This window comes from Xiphias gladius, chromosome 1 (genome assembly GCF_016859285.1).
Source record: "Xiphias gladius isolate SHS-SW01 ecotype Sanya breed wild chromosome 1, ASM1685928v1, whole genome shotgun sequence".
NCBI lineage: Eukaryota > Metazoa > Chordata > Actinopteri > Istiophoriformes > Xiphiidae > Xiphias > Xiphias gladius.
The window spans coordinates 15,433,608-15,449,370 of record NC_053400.1 but is presented as its reverse complement, the minus strand read 5'-3'; the positions used below and the strand labels follow the sequence as shown (position 1 = coordinate 15,449,370).

General features: G+C 38.7%; 2 protein-coding genes across 4 annotated transcripts; one reads left to right on the top strand and one right to left on the bottom strand.

Annotated features, from left to right (window-relative positions):
• Nucleotides 1-191: 191 nt before the first annotated feature.
• On the bottom strand, nucleotides 192-6,224 carry LOC120790658 (phenazine biosynthesis-like domain-containing protein 1). Of its 2 annotated transcripts, none has more exons than XM_040128468.1 (10): nucleotides 6,073-6,224; nucleotides 4,660-4,759; nucleotides 3,220-3,318; nucleotides 2,775-2,884; nucleotides 2,263-2,292; nucleotides 1,987-2,075; nucleotides 1,417-1,508; nucleotides 1,228-1,311; nucleotides 877-939; nucleotides 192-684 (listed from the first exon to the last, which is right to left on the bottom strand). In XM_040128468.1, exons 2-10 carry the CDS (start codon nucleotides 4,718-4,720, stop codon nucleotides 572-574), a joined length of 741 nt encoding a protein of 246 aa, XP_039984402.1. In that variant the 5' UTR covers nucleotides 4,721-4,759; nucleotides 6,073-6,224; the 3' UTR covers nucleotides 192-571. The 2 variants fall into 2 exon arrangements, with proteins under 2 accessions (XP_039984402.1, XP_039984484.1); XM_040128550.1 differs by lacking the exon at nucleotides 6,073-6,224 and adding an exon at nucleotides 5,089-5,292 and having other exon boundaries at nucleotides 194-684.
• hnrnph3 (heterogeneous nuclear ribonucleoprotein H3 (2H9)) lies at nucleotides 6,082-15,646 on the top strand. Of its 2 annotated transcripts, none has more exons than XM_040128254.1 (11): nucleotides 6,082-6,143; nucleotides 7,156-7,248; nucleotides 8,119-8,274; nucleotides 8,647-8,790; nucleotides 10,299-10,437; nucleotides 11,302-11,501; nucleotides 12,332-12,427; nucleotides 12,941-13,056; nucleotides 13,931-14,066; nucleotides 14,448-14,504; nucleotides 14,804-15,646. In XM_040128254.1, the coding sequence occupies exons 2-11, from the start codon at nucleotides 7,161-7,163 to the stop codon at nucleotides 14,881-14,883; spliced, it is 1,212 nt and encodes a 403-aa protein (XP_039984188.1). In that variant the 5' UTR covers nucleotides 6,082-6,143; nucleotides 7,156-7,160; the 3' UTR covers nucleotides 14,884-15,646. The 2 variants fall into 2 exon arrangements, with proteins under 2 accessions (XP_039984188.1, XP_039984275.1); XM_040128341.1 differs by having other exon boundaries at nucleotides 6,120-6,230.
• Nucleotides 15,647-15,763: the final 117 nt, after the last annotated feature.

The following is a 15,763-nucleotide window of genomic DNA, read 5'->3' as shown; positions in this document are numbered from 1 at the left end:
TCTCAATTCCTTTGCATAAGCAAGACCTAAAGCTGTTCAGAGGCTGTATTATTACAGAGGATACTACATGGTTAAAACTGGGAATTTTTGTAGGAAAAAACACAATTTAGAAGGAATTTTATTCTGCCAAAACATTTTGCAATTGTGATATAAAACTAATACACTGATTTAACTGTTGATTAATTCTTTTGACTTTTTACTGTGAGCAGAGAGTTTTAGATGACGTCCCGACCACCTAGCTAGCTGTGCTTCTACTATTGATCTGTTTTACTTCCAACACAACTTTCCATTTACAAGTTTTGTTTTTTCATTTGGTTTTTACTATTTATATTGTTCTTTTTTGCTGTTGTGGTATGTGAATAAATAATTCAAATCCTAACAGTGTGCGATGTCCTTTCTATCCCTTAGTTTGGTGGTTAGCAGATTGATTATTAGAATGACCACTCTGGACTTGAGACTTTTTTGCTTTTTTTTAAATTTAAACCTCATTTTTATTAAATGGTACAAAGCCTGTGTCGTCTTCTCTGGACAGGTATGTGTTGACTGTCTCAGCGTCTCCATCGCTCTTCGCTTACAGTGTGATTGTTCCCTTCAGTACAGTGATGGTTTGTCCAGCTATGTTGATTCTTCCATCATCTCTCACTTCCAGCTCCAGCTCCCCGCCTCGACTGGAGCACTGGTAAGCTACAGGAACACACCCCCACACACACAGGTTAATCTGAGTGTCAATAAGGTTCAGTTTAGTAATAATGGAGGATTTATAGAGGGAAACAATGCCTGTCATCTCGTTAGTAAAAAACGGTGCCTCTAACTTGGTTAAGTTGTTGCTAATCAGTTCCATAATGTTAACTTTGTGGAATTAGTTTTATTAATTACCCAGCATTTTCTTCTTTCCTAGTTTCTCAGACCAGTAGCTACCTAGGACCGTATGGGCAGAACCTGCAAGGACAGAAAGCACATAAGACCAGAAACTGATTATCAAATGTTCCAGGTAAATTTTACAAGACCCACACTGAACGTTTAATAACTTTGCTGTAGTAAAGTGCTACAGGGCTAGACATTTTTTTGGACCTGTTGTGTATGTAAATGTGAAGAACTGCACAATAATGACAAAGTACTGTAAAATAAAGGCTTTTTCTCATATACGTGGTTTTTGAGAAGCAAAATCTACCCTACATCAGTGGTAGTAGTAATCAATAGTCGTAGCCATCGTAGTCTTAGCCTTACCAGTGACAGGATCCTCCGGGATACCATTCCATGGAGCAAAGTACCTGGAGTAGAAATCGTATCCTGGCTGGCAGTCTGGAGACCCTATTGGCAGACATACATTGAAATTACAGCTTGTGGTCCGGCCCAAAAAGTCATAAAGCCGTCCAATAATATCCCCCTGGTCTAGCTAAAGGGTCTAATTTTTACCTTTCATGGTGAGGATCACTCCTTTGACTCTTCCACTCCTCTCACTGTTCTGAAGGGCAACAGGGTCAACTTTCAGATGGGTTAGCACTGACCTGGAGACAACACACAATGCAGCCCATATGCATTTAGGGATTTAGCAAGCTGAGCAGACAGAGACAGACAGTAGTGTGTGGGTGTGTGTGTGTGTGTGTGTGTGTGTGTGTGTGTGTGTGTGTGTGTGTGTGTGTGTGTGTGTGTGTGTGTGTGTGTGTGTGTGTGTGTGTGTGTGTGTGTGTGTGTGTGTGTGTGTGTGTGTGTGTGTGTGTGGGTGTGTGGGTGGGTGGAAGGCCAGTGGTTTGAATTTCTGGCTGGCTTTGGCTAGGTTTTTTGGCATGTGAAAGAGTAACCAGCTTCCCAGCTGGGCACTTTTTCCCTCTTGCTATCGTGGAGCTGCTCAAGGGCCATTAAGAGACGCAGGAAGATAACTGAAGGGTATTACTGACCACCAGGAACATGTCTTTGATCCATCTGAATATATCAGGGAGCTAGTACCATCAGTTTCTCTCGGCGTGGGGGTGTGTGGATTGTAACCTGTCACAACTGTCAGCCAGTCGAACCAACAGTTTCTTGGTGTTGGAGCAAAGACAAACATCCTGAACTGGGTGGTTTCCAACTGCTGTCTGTATCACACATGCAGAAGCAGAGACACGTTTAAGCACACACACTCACATAAAAATACTAGAATGTAATCACACTGGTGCAAACTGTTCATATACATGGGCTCATGTGGACAGCGGAGCACGACTCAGTGCCATAAAACATTAACTCACAGAGAGAGGAGGTGTGTGTATGGTCTGACTTACTGACCTTGATGACGTCTCTGAACTCACTGGGATCCTGGAGGAAAAAAGCCATTACAATTATAGCATTGCGTAGACTTCTGAGATAAGAGTTCCGCTAATCCAGCTACAGCTGAATGTTATACTACCGTAGGATGGTTGCAGAGATGCTGGGTTTCACAAAAGCTGTTCTTAATAGTGATGCTGAATTACATGATAGTGTTGTGGGCAATGAAAAATGAATAGTACAGACTGTGACAAGGAAAATCTACCGTGTGTGTGCGCATGTGTTTGTTTTAATTACTTTTCTTCACAGTTAAGTGGATTTTCGTCATTATATTGTTTTATTTCTAACAGTTGAACGGTGTTGGTCGTTGTTTCATACCCTGTAGCCCTGCAGATCCACGTGGGGGATCCTTTACCCCTTGGCATAATTAAACATCTATAGAAAAATAATTGAATCTATGATTGCAGATGTCGGCCAACACGGCCTTGTTCTGTGACATTGTCCTGATGTGTTTATTTGCCCACATACTGTACCTCTTGGGTGGGTGGGTTGAGAGGAAAGTCCATGACGTAGCCTTCCCCCTTCTGGGTGACAGCCAGATCTCCACTCCTGGTCTCAAACACCAGTACGGGATTCACGTTCTCTAACATGTGTAACATATAAATACAGAATATTTTAACCACAGTCTAGTTGATGAACTAGGCGTACTCTAGTGTTTACATGTAACTGACTAATGCAGGTGTCTTGCCTAAAAATCTAATGTACTTCCATGTATTAAGCTGCATTCTGTTTTACAAGGAGAGCTTTACAATAACAGGATAACTTCGAAATGCCTGCCAGTTAAATTAGTGTGACTACCTTTATCTTGTCCTGTGTACCATGCTGCCAATGCATTACCTGACTGATATAAACCATAAGAAAACTCTTAATTAACCTTGATTTTCATGTCTGTGTGTGTGTGTTTGCTCTCTATCTTACGCTTATACTGGAACAGCACTGCTGCAGAAGCCAGGGTAGCATGACCACACAGATTCACTTCAGTGGTTGGTGTAAACCATCGGAGACGGAACCTTGATCCTGTTAATCACATCGCATTTTCAGACAGGTGCTTTGTCACACACAGCACTTGTACATGTTAGTTTACTCTACAGCTAACTGTCGACAAAGCCCTAGCATTTATGAGTACAATTCTCGAGAAATAATAAATTGTGGGTGGTGGTGAAACATCTCCAAAAAATATTGGGAACAAAAAATAAGTATTAAATCTTAAAAATAAAAAAAATAAACATTCTGTCTGCCTGTCCAAAGTAACACAAACTGTATAATTCCCTCTTAGTATGAAACAGTGAAGTATGTTGACATTTTTGTATACTAACTGCTAAAACACTGTACTGTGTTTATTATGTAGTAAATACTGTATAGAATTAGTATGTAGTATGAATGTGGGACACAGCGTGAGTTATATTATCCTGTTATAAAGACATAGACAGTATCTGTGGTTAAATTAAATGACTAATGTGTTGTTTAAAACCGACTATTTTTAACTTGTTTTATTTTGTACATTTGCTTTTTAAAAATATTAATGACTTAAAGTTAATTGTAAGGCAGCTTGTTACTATAGTCTGCTAGAGGTGTATATATGACATTAGCTTCTTCATGAAATAATTTGAAGCCTGAGAGCTATTCTCTGGTTGTATATGGTGACGTTGTTTGAAATGTTTACATGCATTCAGGAGATTCTCAAGCTGCCTGTAAATGCCATGGACGTTCCTCTTTGTGTAGCCGAACCTTTTGTGAAACTCAGAGGGACTGCACACTGCATTTTTAACTCTGACAGCTCATTGCATTGTTCTACCCATTCCCAACAATGCAAGTCTTTGCTCTAGGTTTAACATCGTTACCTGTCGGACTGCTGTGGACAGGTTTTTGTCAGTTTGTGCATACACCAGAACAAATAGCGGCAACACTGTTTGTGTTTTTTTTATTCCTGTGTCTGCTGTGTTTTATGTATTTTACTCACAGCTACACATATTAATGCCATCACCTAGTGTCTATCTATCTATCTATCTATCTATCTATATATATGCTGATCTGTTGTGAAATTTGATGTGGATATTGACAGTCATCAGAGGGTGAACTCTTGACTCTCTGTACAATTACTCTTACACAGTAAGACCAAAATTTATAACAGTACTGCCAAACTTTGGCAAATTACGTAGAAAAAAACTTTTGAAATCTCACCGAAAAAAGACCTTTGGATACTGTGATTTATAGTATAATAGTTACCAAGATCCAGTGAATTGCTTGCAACAGTTTTATCAAAGAGCCTCAAGACAAGACAAGGGTCATATATGATAATAAATTGTAAAAACAAACGGGTTAATAGTAGTGACATATTGTAAACAGATATTCTCTGACCTGTAGTGAAACTGTCAGAGGGTTTGATCCTGGTGATGAAAGCTGTTTCTGACTGGTTCATCTCTGCTGCTATCTTCTGATACAAATGATCAGTCAGCTCCTGTTAGAAACACACACAATACTCAAATGTAAAGCTTGTATGGTGACACATAATCATTCTACTCTGCGGTACATGCATACAGTATAGACAGACAGGTAGAGAGTATGTCAGGCTCTCAGGCTATACCTATTTTACAACGAATTTTATGTGACACGTGAGCAACTACAACTTTGTCGACTGGAAACGCTCCGTCAACAGATGGTACAACCGAGATGTTTGACAAAACAACCAAAATATACAATTTGAAACAGCAATTTGAAGTGTCTAGATGTCCTTTTCTGCGCATTTTGTCAGGCCCCAGTGCAGTGGGGGTACCGTGCATTACTCACATGCACGAGTGGACATATTGCCGCGAGGTTTCCCTTGAACGGTAAGTTAGTGAAGGCATCCACCATAAATACTGGAATCTCCATCATGGTCAGGATGAAAAATGAGAACGGCTTTAAACCGACAAGTGTCTCCAGCGAGGCAGCCAAAACGGCTGGGTTTGACACTGTCGGCCTACTGCTGTCGATGGACTTTGGACCCCGTCGGCCTGGTCCCAGCAGAATCCCCTCAGCGTCAACTTTTCACCGTCAAGGGTTGCCAGATTTTCAACCTCTCTTCAACGGCGTGTGTGTGTTTTGTGTGTTGTCAGGCGCTTAGCGTGTCGTTAGTGTGTTTACTGTCATACGTGGAGCTCTGAACTGTTATGCAGCCACAGTTAATTCATTTGCCGTTTATAATTGAGGGCGCAAACTGCATTGTTTTGGATGAGTGTCAAACTTACATTTTGATTTATGGAAAATGATTTCTGCTTATCACACATGCATGACTAATAACCAATATCAGCCCCATCCTCACCACCTGCAACATTAAAGTTATGTACACATTAATGCATCAATAATTGTAATTATAACAATATAATATACCTTATTCTGTAATGGGCCAGTCTGCATAATGAGTTATCCACTCTTACTTTTGCTGTATTTTGATGCTAATACATTTGTACTTTTACTTAAGAAAATTTTAAATGCAGGACTTTTACCTGTAACAAAGTATTTATACACTGTTGTATAGCTACTGTTATTTAAAAGATCTGAGTTCACCTTCCACCACTGACTTTAAATAACCAATCTTCGAAGCAATTTACAATATGTCACAGGTAAGTAAAAATATCTAGTTTCAGTATAAGCTTATTTTTTCTTCTTCTCTATTATTGTTGTCGTCGTTGTTATTGTTGTCATTTTCATTACTATTATCTTTTTTTGTTTTTTAATAAACAAACTTGATCAACGTTATCGTTTATATGTCAAAGTCTCGCGATAGCATACCTGAGCGGGTTTGTCGGCAGTGTCACCTAAGGCTCGGGACAGGAGCAGGAGACCAGGGACAAGAGGCGACTGTGAGACAATTTCTCCGCTTTCAGACAGTTTTGACTGACGTCTGACATTTTTCTATGAAGGAATCTATTTTGATACCCCGTGAAAACGTACGATCCTTAGGAAGTGAACCAGTTTGTCTCGAATGTTTGACCGCTGTCAGTGTCCTACCCTTAGCCTTAGCTGCTAACTGCTAATGTTACCAAGCTAGCATTAGCTCGTCAGGCTGCCAGTAGAGAAACGTTAGCATCATTAGCTAACCCTGTATTCTGGTTGACAAATATCCTTTGGCGAACTTCAAAGAAACATCTTTACTAAAGAACAAAAGCCGTCTTGTAGGGATATGTTTGGAAAGGTTTAGGTTAGTGAGTTGAAGTTGAAACGTTTTTTGGTTTTACCAACACTTTCAGTCACAGTTGGGAGGAGGAAGTAACAAACGTTAAGTTAGCTTATTTAACTTGTGACAGTTGCAGTAACTTGCATTATAGTGCTGAATTAAAAGATATTTCCTGTAATGTTATCCCATACTGTTTATAATTCCAAGTACACTGTTGTTTTTAGTGGCAACTGTTAAGTATCCTACAGGCGAAACTAATGGACTGTTTATAACACTAATACAAGCTTCTTGAAAACGTATATTTTGCTCTCTGTTATTACACAGAGGACATTTGTGAGCGACATGCATGTTTCACACTTGGATGCTCTGTTCCAAATGGCAGTTGTACGAATAGAAGTAACACAAAGTAAATATTTTCTGTCGTCATTATTAGTGAATGCAGCCATAAGCCAAATAGCAATGGCAGACAGACAAATGTTAAGGGCAGTAAGTTACTAAATGCAAGTCTGTAAAAGCACACCTCATGCCTAGAATTGTTCTGTTCTTAATTTTGACCTGGACTCCGCACAATGACCAGTGCTAAGAGGTCAGGGGATAGTGGAGGCACAGTGTTATTTAATGATCATAGTGCTGTGGGTAAAAGTGCCACAGACACAGTAATTGAATTACTTGCTGCTGTGTTGTGCTCTCTGTGGCAGTGAGGATGTCTTTGAATGAAGAGGGTTACGTGGTTCGGATCAGAGGACTACCCTGGTCCTGCACGCAGGAGGAGGTGGCCAGTTTCTTCTCCGGTTAGAAAACACACACACACACACACACACATCTTAACAGCATGAGGCATGGCACTTGATGTATATTGCTTGTCTTCTATATAATCTGTATACTGCTTGTATATTGCGTATTGTATAATATGCACATTGTAAATAGTCTGTATTGCCTGAGTGTCACCATCGGCTGGATCCAAATTTCTTGTGTATCTTAACATACTTGGCCAATTAATCTGATTCTGATTAAATGAACACTGTTGGTAAGCAGAAAACTGTGAAATTACATCTAAAACGATAAACTCAACTGTTTTGCGTGGCGTTGCAATTGTAATGATGTGTTATGGTTGTTCATCCATCATTAAACTTTCTTTTCCTTTACATTGTGTTTAGAGTAACTGTAAACACAAAGCATCACAGTCGAATCTGAATCTTTATTAACTGTGGAAGTTAAAGTCAAATAGTATTTTAACATCTAAATCCATGACATTTTAGTCACATCAGGGCTCTGCTGCAACACCATTCTCCTCAGATATGCAGTAAAAATCTGCACAAAACATGAATTTTATTTATTTATTTATTCATTTTTTAATTGGTTGCACATTTGATATGTGACTGTGTCAAAGAGTCTTGTCTCCCTCCTACAAAATTTAGGGTTTCTCCACCTTTTCTGAGCTGTTACTTCATCTTAATGTTTCAAATTACACATGACTCCAGCCATTAGAGTTCTTTCAGGATCTCAGGTGAATCAGCAAATGGTATACAGTTCGATTGTATTTTCTGGAGCTCAAAACAGTTCAAAATAGATAGGACCTAGTTGTAGCCTTTAATGTGAACTTTTCCTTTCTGAGTAGGCATCCTTTTAAGGAAATCACAATCAATATTACTTATTTACAGACTGTGACATTGTGGGGAAAGTAAACGGAGTGTGTTTCACCTACTCTAAAGAAGGCCGTCCCAGTGGAGAGGCATTTATTGAACTGAAAACAGCAGAGGATTTCAAGAATGCCCTTTCCAAGGATCGTAAATACATGGGACACCGATACATAGAGGGTAAGCAGCATAAACAGGCATAACAGACTGATGGACCAGTGAGTTTTTTTCCTATTGTGTTAATTTTCTCCTTGAATAGTTGCTGAATTCTGTGATATTACTGCATATTACTCGGTAGCTGACATCTTATTGGTTTGCTGTTTAGATGTTATTGCCTTTATGTTTGCCATGCATGTAAAGATTTGTGTCCTGGCTTTCCTGTACTGATTTCCCTATACAGATTGAATTTTCTGAGATTTTTTGTGTGTGTGTGATACGCTTTGAATAACACTTTAATGAAAATGTGTATTTTTCTAAGTTGAATAGTACACTCAGATAATATATGACATGTGTTTGTTACGCATTGTCCATCTGTCTGTGTATCTGAATCAGTGTTCAAGTCAAACCGTAGTGAAATGGACTGGGTGCTGAAACGTAGCGGTCCTGCTGACTATGACAGCTGCAGTGGCTGCATGCTGAGACTTAGAGGCCTGCCCTTTGGCTGCAGCAAGGAGGAGATTGTTCAGTTCTTCTCAGGTACATGAACACTTCTAATTACTCTATTGAATTGTACTGATATTTCACCATTTATGTTAATCTGAAGGATAGTTTTTACAGACACACTGTTGTGCTAACAAAACTACAGCCAGCGAATGTGCTCTGAACTTGCAGTGCAAGACAAAACCACTACTCATCACTGAGTGCAGCTCTTTATCAGATAATATTTCTCCATAGGCTTCACAGGGCCTTCAATAATGAGCAACAATATGAAATACAATTCAGTTCAGTTCAATTCAGTTTTATTTATATAGCGCAAAATCGTGATAGAGGTTATCTGAGGGAACTTTTCATGTAGAGCAGGTCCAGACCGTACTCCTTATACGTGGGGAGGTGGCGAGGGAACTCTACGTGAAAAGAGATGGAGGGGATTTGACCTTTTGAGAATGATATTCTTTTTTTTCCATTTTTATGAGCATGTGTTTCAACTACAACAGGATTATAATCAACAGAAGGATTATACTGAATAATCTTGAATATTATTCTGATAGCAATTTAATGTTTGTAGAAAAATTAAACACAAGCATTCAACTTACATTTAAAGGCCCTTTCGTAAACAGCACCATTATGAAATTTGACTGATTTGTATTTTGAAAAATCCAAAGTCCTGCACTTTGAATAATGCTTTCCTCACACTGGATCAGCCTCAAAAAAGGACACTACAACATCATCATACAGCAACATTCAGTGTTATAGATGGACAGTTTTTCCAACACTTTTTCCACACCATTTTTCACATAATTGATTTCTCTTATATTACAAATTGGTATTTATAAACCTAATGTACCTTATTTACAAAAATCTGTCCACAAGGTAGGCAGGACTACATATCTGCACACAAGTGTCTTATGTGTCATGGCCCAAAGGCCTGGTGTATGTTTGTAGCATAGTCATAGTCTGTTGACTAATTTATCCTTGTAATGAATTGTCAGCATGCTTTTTACCACAATAGTGTTAACACATTATTTAGCATGTTTGTGCTATACGACCTAGATATCATGTCTCTTAAAGAGGGTTAAATGATAGAATGGGCTGGGCTGGTTTGGCTGAGGGAGACTGTCCTATGACACTGATCTGGGGTCAGTTTTGTGATTCTGCTTACTGGCAGCCTCTTTCTAGGATTCTCAACAGTAAAGAATTATTATATCATCTGTCACTCAGCACAAATAAGTATTAATTTGGACATTGATGTAAATTCAGTAGTGTGTCAGAGAAAAAATTTCCTCTGAATCCATTTTAATACTGTGGCTTATGCTGACTCCAGGCCAGTATTTGTTTTATTCCCTTGCTGGGCACTTTACAAGTGTAAATTCAGTCCTCTGAGATGCCCCTTTCCTATGCAGTCTTATGAGATACTATAGCTGTTGTTTATTCGCTGTCATGACGTATAATAATGCTGAAAGCTCCAGTGATGCAGTGGGTGTTGTCTATCCATTCTATATCAGTCTACCTACCGACCTATGTATTTATGTGTGCTTGGGTTGAAGGGTTGAGAATCGTGCCAAATGGGATTACTCTGCCAGTGGACTACCAGGGGAGGAGCACAGGGGAAGCCTTCGTGCAGTTTGCCTCAAAGGAGATAGCAGAAAAGGCTCTGGGGAAACACAAGGAAAGAATAGGGCACAGGTGGGACAGATGGGAAGGGGACGGGCTGGACTGGGTTGGACTTCTATTGTAGTATTTAATGGATGGTTATATTAGAATAATTATGGTATTAATGGGTTGGGCTCTGTTATGGTTGAATGATAAGCATGGGTTGGTGTGCTAGAATAATTATGATAAAATGGTAAATTAATTGGGTGGGCCATATAATATTTATTAAAATTCCAATGGATTTGATTTAATGGGTTTATGTATTGTAATTATGGTGACATGTTGAAAATTGGGATGAAAGGTCATGTATCTAATGTTTAAGTTAAAGGTGGTGTGATCATTTTATGCCATAGACAGTTTTACAGGTGGTCATTTAAGACCTGGGAGTTCTATCAAATGGTGTCAGAGCAACATTTGGGTATATTAGATCAATTTATTGGCACTTTCTTTATATCCTTTCATACATGTATCATATAAATAATTTACTGTGGAAGAGGGGATTAAGCATAGAAGTATAACGGAGGACAGTCAAGGTAGCCTCCACCATTGAAGCATCAGAGCTATTTCTGCTGTGATAAATTATTAAAATGATCAATTTAACACCTAAAAGCCCTGTAAGGATTTCCTTAACTGTAAGTAACAAGAGGTGAAGTTGGTGTAAACATCTACTACAGCCCTAAGCCCAGCTAATGATGAGATTTTTGTTGAGGTTGTTCAGTCATTCAGACACTCAGCTCCAGGTTAAAACACTTAGACCACTATTTAGAATATTGTTTTTTGTGTGTTTATCTTCTCTCTCTGTAAATCATATCTCTGTATGTAACCTGAGCTGAGCCATTTCTACACCTTAACCCTCTCTTCTGCCCCCCTACACCCAATGGGCCTCTCATATTACAGGTATATAGAGATTTTTAAGAGCAGCCGTAATGAGATCAGAGCCTATTATGAGCTGCCCCGGCGGGGGATGGGAGGCCAGAGACCAGGGCCCTACGATAGACCCATGATGGGGGGCCCGAGAGGAGGGTTTTTTGGCCCGGGGCCTGGCCGCGGTGGGACCCTTATGGATACCATGAGGAGCGGAGGAGGTTATGGAGGAGGTGAGCAGCTTTTTGTTTTTGTGGTATAGAAATATTTGTTTTCCTGCAGCTGTAATTGATGATTGCTGGAACTGGTGGGCCAGGAAAAGTCATATGTGATGCTGCAGAAAGCGATATAAACCCATTTTTATTGACTTCAGCCCATGTTCTGTTTTTGGTTTTACTAGTGCTGTTACACATAAAACATCAAGGATCATCATGTGAGACAAATATTCTGCAGCAAACACAAAAACCATCCCAAAATGAGATTCAAGCAAGACAAAATGTCAACTTTAATTCGGTTGAAGTAGCAGTCATGAGTATTTTCAAATAATGTTGGCAATGGAATGGTCCCTTAGCCACATTTATATTATTTTATTTTACTCATTCAGTAAGTTGTTCTAAGTAAACAAGCCTACCTTAAATTTCTATTTCTAAGTCTATTAATAGGCATAATTAAAAAGAATGATTTTGCTCTTAGCTAGTTCATTTTTGCTTTACTGTTCAGTTTCATTTTGGTTAATTTTTTGTAGCAGTGGGAAACCGTTTATAGTTCAAGTCATAATAAGTAAGTCATACAATTTATCAACAAAACAGTGCAACCAATAGCAAGCAGTGATACGTGTAAACAGATAAACAACATCATAGAGCCACTTGAGGGTCCACTTTGATGGTGGACAGGTTGACTAATGGGTTCGCTGGCCCAAATTAAGTGTCTTCATTTCTTTTTTCTGAGCCTGCAGAAGTCTCACTATCCAATGACCCCAGCTTCAGTTGTGTTATGTTTTTTATGTGTGTTAACTTGGAGTTTGAGCTTTCCTTAGTTGCTCTGTGTTGGTGTTTGTGTCCAGGTTACAGTGGCTTTGACAGCTACAATGGTTTCAGCAACTACTGTTTTGGCAACGGCATGTTTGATGAGCGAGTGAGAGGAGAGAGGGGAGGAAGAGGTGAAGTCCAAAATCTTTTTACACTCTGGCGTTTAGACATATTGCATGCACTCTAGCAGTCCCGCTGAAAGGCTAAAATGTTTTCTAACAATGGAGATTTTGATCAGTTTTCATTTTACATGTTTTCACTTTCAAATAGACTACCTTTTGGTGCAAATCATAAGGTTTTCAACACCTAAACATTTTTAAGTTTTACATTCTTTATATAAGTAAATCGAGCCAGAAGTGGGGTTTGTAACGCAGTGGCTTTTGTACATCTTGGCTTGCCATTCCCAAAAATAAGATAACACCTCTTATAGGAGGCTGAAGACTGAAGCTATGAATATTTCACACCTTCAATAAGAAACATTAGTAACTTAAAAACATAAATAACTACGGTATGTTTTCATTCTTCTCCATTGTTTTTTGTTTCTTTTCATGGATAAAAGTTATGTGTCAGATTACTTCTCTCTTTTACGTCAGTAAAGATGGTGTTGGTAATCTCTGGGTTCGTTTTTGTGTGTTTCGGCTAAGGGATGGGAGGCCACGGTTATGGTGGTCAAAGTGATGGTGGCTCAGGCTTTCACAGCGGCCATTTTGTTCATATGAGGGGTCTACCTTTCCGTGCCACAGAGGGAGACATTGCTAAGGTAAGAACACACTGAGACCAGTTACTTTTATTATTTCTCTTTAAAAATTTCAAACAGTGAGGCAGGGTATCTACAGGTCTTGAAAAGTCTGAAAAAGAATTGAATTTAGTTTCCTCAAAAAAAAAGACCTTTTATAATGTACTAAAAAGTCTTACATTTAATTTCCAGAAGTCTTAAATATTTACTCTTGCCCGCAGTAGGCAGTGATGTTAGTTGTAAAATGGTTTTGTAAAGCTGTTAGGAGATGTACACTAAAATTGGGATTGTTGCGAAAGCGGATTGTGTGCACAGGAAGCTGTTCAGTCCATTTTTGTGCAGTTTCTTTAAGCACCATCAGACCTGTTGCAGCAAAGATTCAGTACTGCTAGCTATTGCAGCTAGGCTTCTTATTGTCTTATAATGGAAATGTCAATTTGGCAAAAGCTTAACTTAGGAGAATTAATCATTTTTAAATTGGGTAACCCACCCATCAATTTTCTGCCTTTTATTCAGGTCCAGGATGCATTAGTTTAGGAATTAATGTTATACACTGCTGGAAAGTGCTGAAAAATGTCTTAAAATAAAAAGTAACTGGTTGTGAAACAGGTATTAAATTGCATTATATGCTCTATTAAAAAGGTCTTAAAAAGTTGAGAACTTAACATGTGAACCCTGCTTCTGTTTATGTTTTCTTGTTCCTGTTTATGTTGTATTCACTCTGTATAATGTTGGTCAGGAAGCCAATTAAGACCAGCTAATACATTTGAATAAACACTGAATCTTGATAGTCAGGAAAAAAAAACTTTGTGACAGTTGGATACAATTTGTTTGTTTGTCTGTTCATGTGCATATATGTGTGTGTATATGTTTTCTTTTTTTTTTTATCTTCATGCAGTTCTTCTCTCCTTTGAATCCACTGAGGGTCCACATTGATGTGGCTCCTAACGGCAAGTCGACCGGAGAGGCAGATGTGGAGTTTCGCTCCCACGAAGATGCTGTGGCAGCCATGTCCAAAGACAAGAACCACATGCGTATGTCCTCTCGTTTTCCTCTTCAGCTTGTGGGTCCTTGTCGGTCCTGGTGATACCACTCTTTTTACACTACATTGCGCAGTGTTCATGACACAAAACTACTTGATGACTCATAGCAGAGGAGTGGATCACTTGTATCTAAAGAAGCAACGTGCAGGTTTTAGTGTTGGAATTAATTTTTAAAGACCCTTAAGTAACACAATCCTGTTAGTAAAGTAACACAATTAAAGATACACAAGTGTGCAGTTATTTTTCATGACAGTATTTGAGATGTTGCAGAGGATACTTAAACTAGTTGACCAGCTGGATTTAATTTACATGAAACGGAAGAAACAAAGGTTCTTAAAGAGGCTGAATCATGACTTAATGTTTTTTCCACAGAGCATCGCTATATTGAGCTGTTTCTCAACTCAACAGCCAGCGGAGCAGCTGAAATGAGTGAGTTTTCATCAACAATTTTCATTTAGGCATTTTAAAGTTTGATTACCATTGGCAAATTTATTTATTTTTTTATATATATATATATATATAATTTTTTTTTTTTTTTTTTTTAAATAATCCATTGAGATTTTTACAGTTGACTGTGATTAAAAGCTTGTGTCCCATCATTCAGAATTTTTGTTTAATGGATGTTGGTTCTTTCTATTATAGTTGTATGAAGTCACAAAGTGTCATCAGGGTCTTGAGACAATATCGCATCCTTTTTAGACTGACCTATCTTTTCAAAACTCTTTCAGGTCGTGGCAGCGGTGGTTACTATGGTAACTCAGGAGGGGGTGGAGGCTCACGGAGCAGCGGGTTGCGAGGTGCATACTGATGAAATCATCCCACTCTTCCAATCCATCCTGGCGTTTGTCTCACGTCTCTTTTAGGCCACATTTACTCAAATAATGTTTCCGAGCTGGAAAACTAATACGAAGTCACTCGTTTATGTCTCAGCTGTACTTTTTACTGTGGGGTCGTAATATAACTTCACCTAAGATACTACAAACAGACCAACTATGACCTTAACAAGCACTATTATCACACCCATTCCTAAAAGCATATGAAGAACAAAACAACTTGTCAATATTAAAATGTTGGAGCTGTTGTAGGTGCTGAACATGGTCGATGGTTCATTGTTTATCTTATATTTTTAAAGTTGGATATTGTAAGTATAGTTTTTCATTAAGTACATCTTCTCCGGTGATGTAAGAGAAATTAAATGCTTATTTATTTCCCCAGAGTTTTGAATTGCATTGAAAGGGCAGTAGCTGAATGTGTTAGTTTTTAGTGACTTACTTACTCAGCTACTCAGCTCACCCGTTGGCAGGAGATGTAAAACAGTGCAGAGGCAGCAGGGAGGCAGACCTTCAGCTGTAGAATTTTGTGCGATACAGAAGAATGGAAAGATTCTGATTGTCAGTGCAGTGCCAGGACCGAGCATGGTCACTTTGAATCCGGTCACTTGATGGTAACACTGCTTTGGCCTGGATTATGCGTTGAAGTAAATGATGCTCTGTAGGAGGCCGAGCTGGGACAAGCAATGTCAAAACAAGCAACTTTAGGTAAGACATTCAGATATTTAAAAAAAAAACCAACACTTTTTAAAATCTTTGTTCATTCTGGTTAAAACTCATTTTTAGAACATTTAAACATCCTGTAACTATTTTAAACCTGATTTCAGATTAGTTTTCCTGCATTGAAAAGTTTGATAA

Excerpts from the sequence above, each read along its gene's own strand:
- LOC120790658 (XM_040128550.1), bottom strand. The coding sequence starts at position 5,175 with ATGATGGAGATTCCAGTATTTATGGTGGATGCCTTCACTAACTTACCG. Across the intron at positions 1,312-1,416 it reads AGTGATCCTCACCATGAAAG|GGTCTCCAGACTGCCAGCCA; the intron begins GTAAAAATTAGA and ends GTCTGCCAATAG. Across the intron at positions 685-876 it reads AGGAAAGAAGAAAATGCTGG|CTTACCAGTGCTCCAGTCGA; the intron begins GTAATTAATAAA and ends GTGTTCCTGTAG.
- hnrnph3 (XM_040128254.1), top strand. The coding sequence starts at position 7,161 with ATGTCTTTGAATGAAGAGGGTTACGTGGTTCGGATCAGAGGACTACCC. Across the intron at positions 7,249-8,118 it reads GGTGGCCAGTTTCTTCTCCG|ACTGTGACATTGTGGGGAAA; the intron begins GTTAGAAAACAC and ends ACTTATTTACAG. Across the intron at positions 8,275-8,646 it reads GGGACACCGATACATAGAGG|TGTTCAAGTCAAACCGTAGT; the intron begins GTAAGCAGCATA and ends TATCTGAATCAG.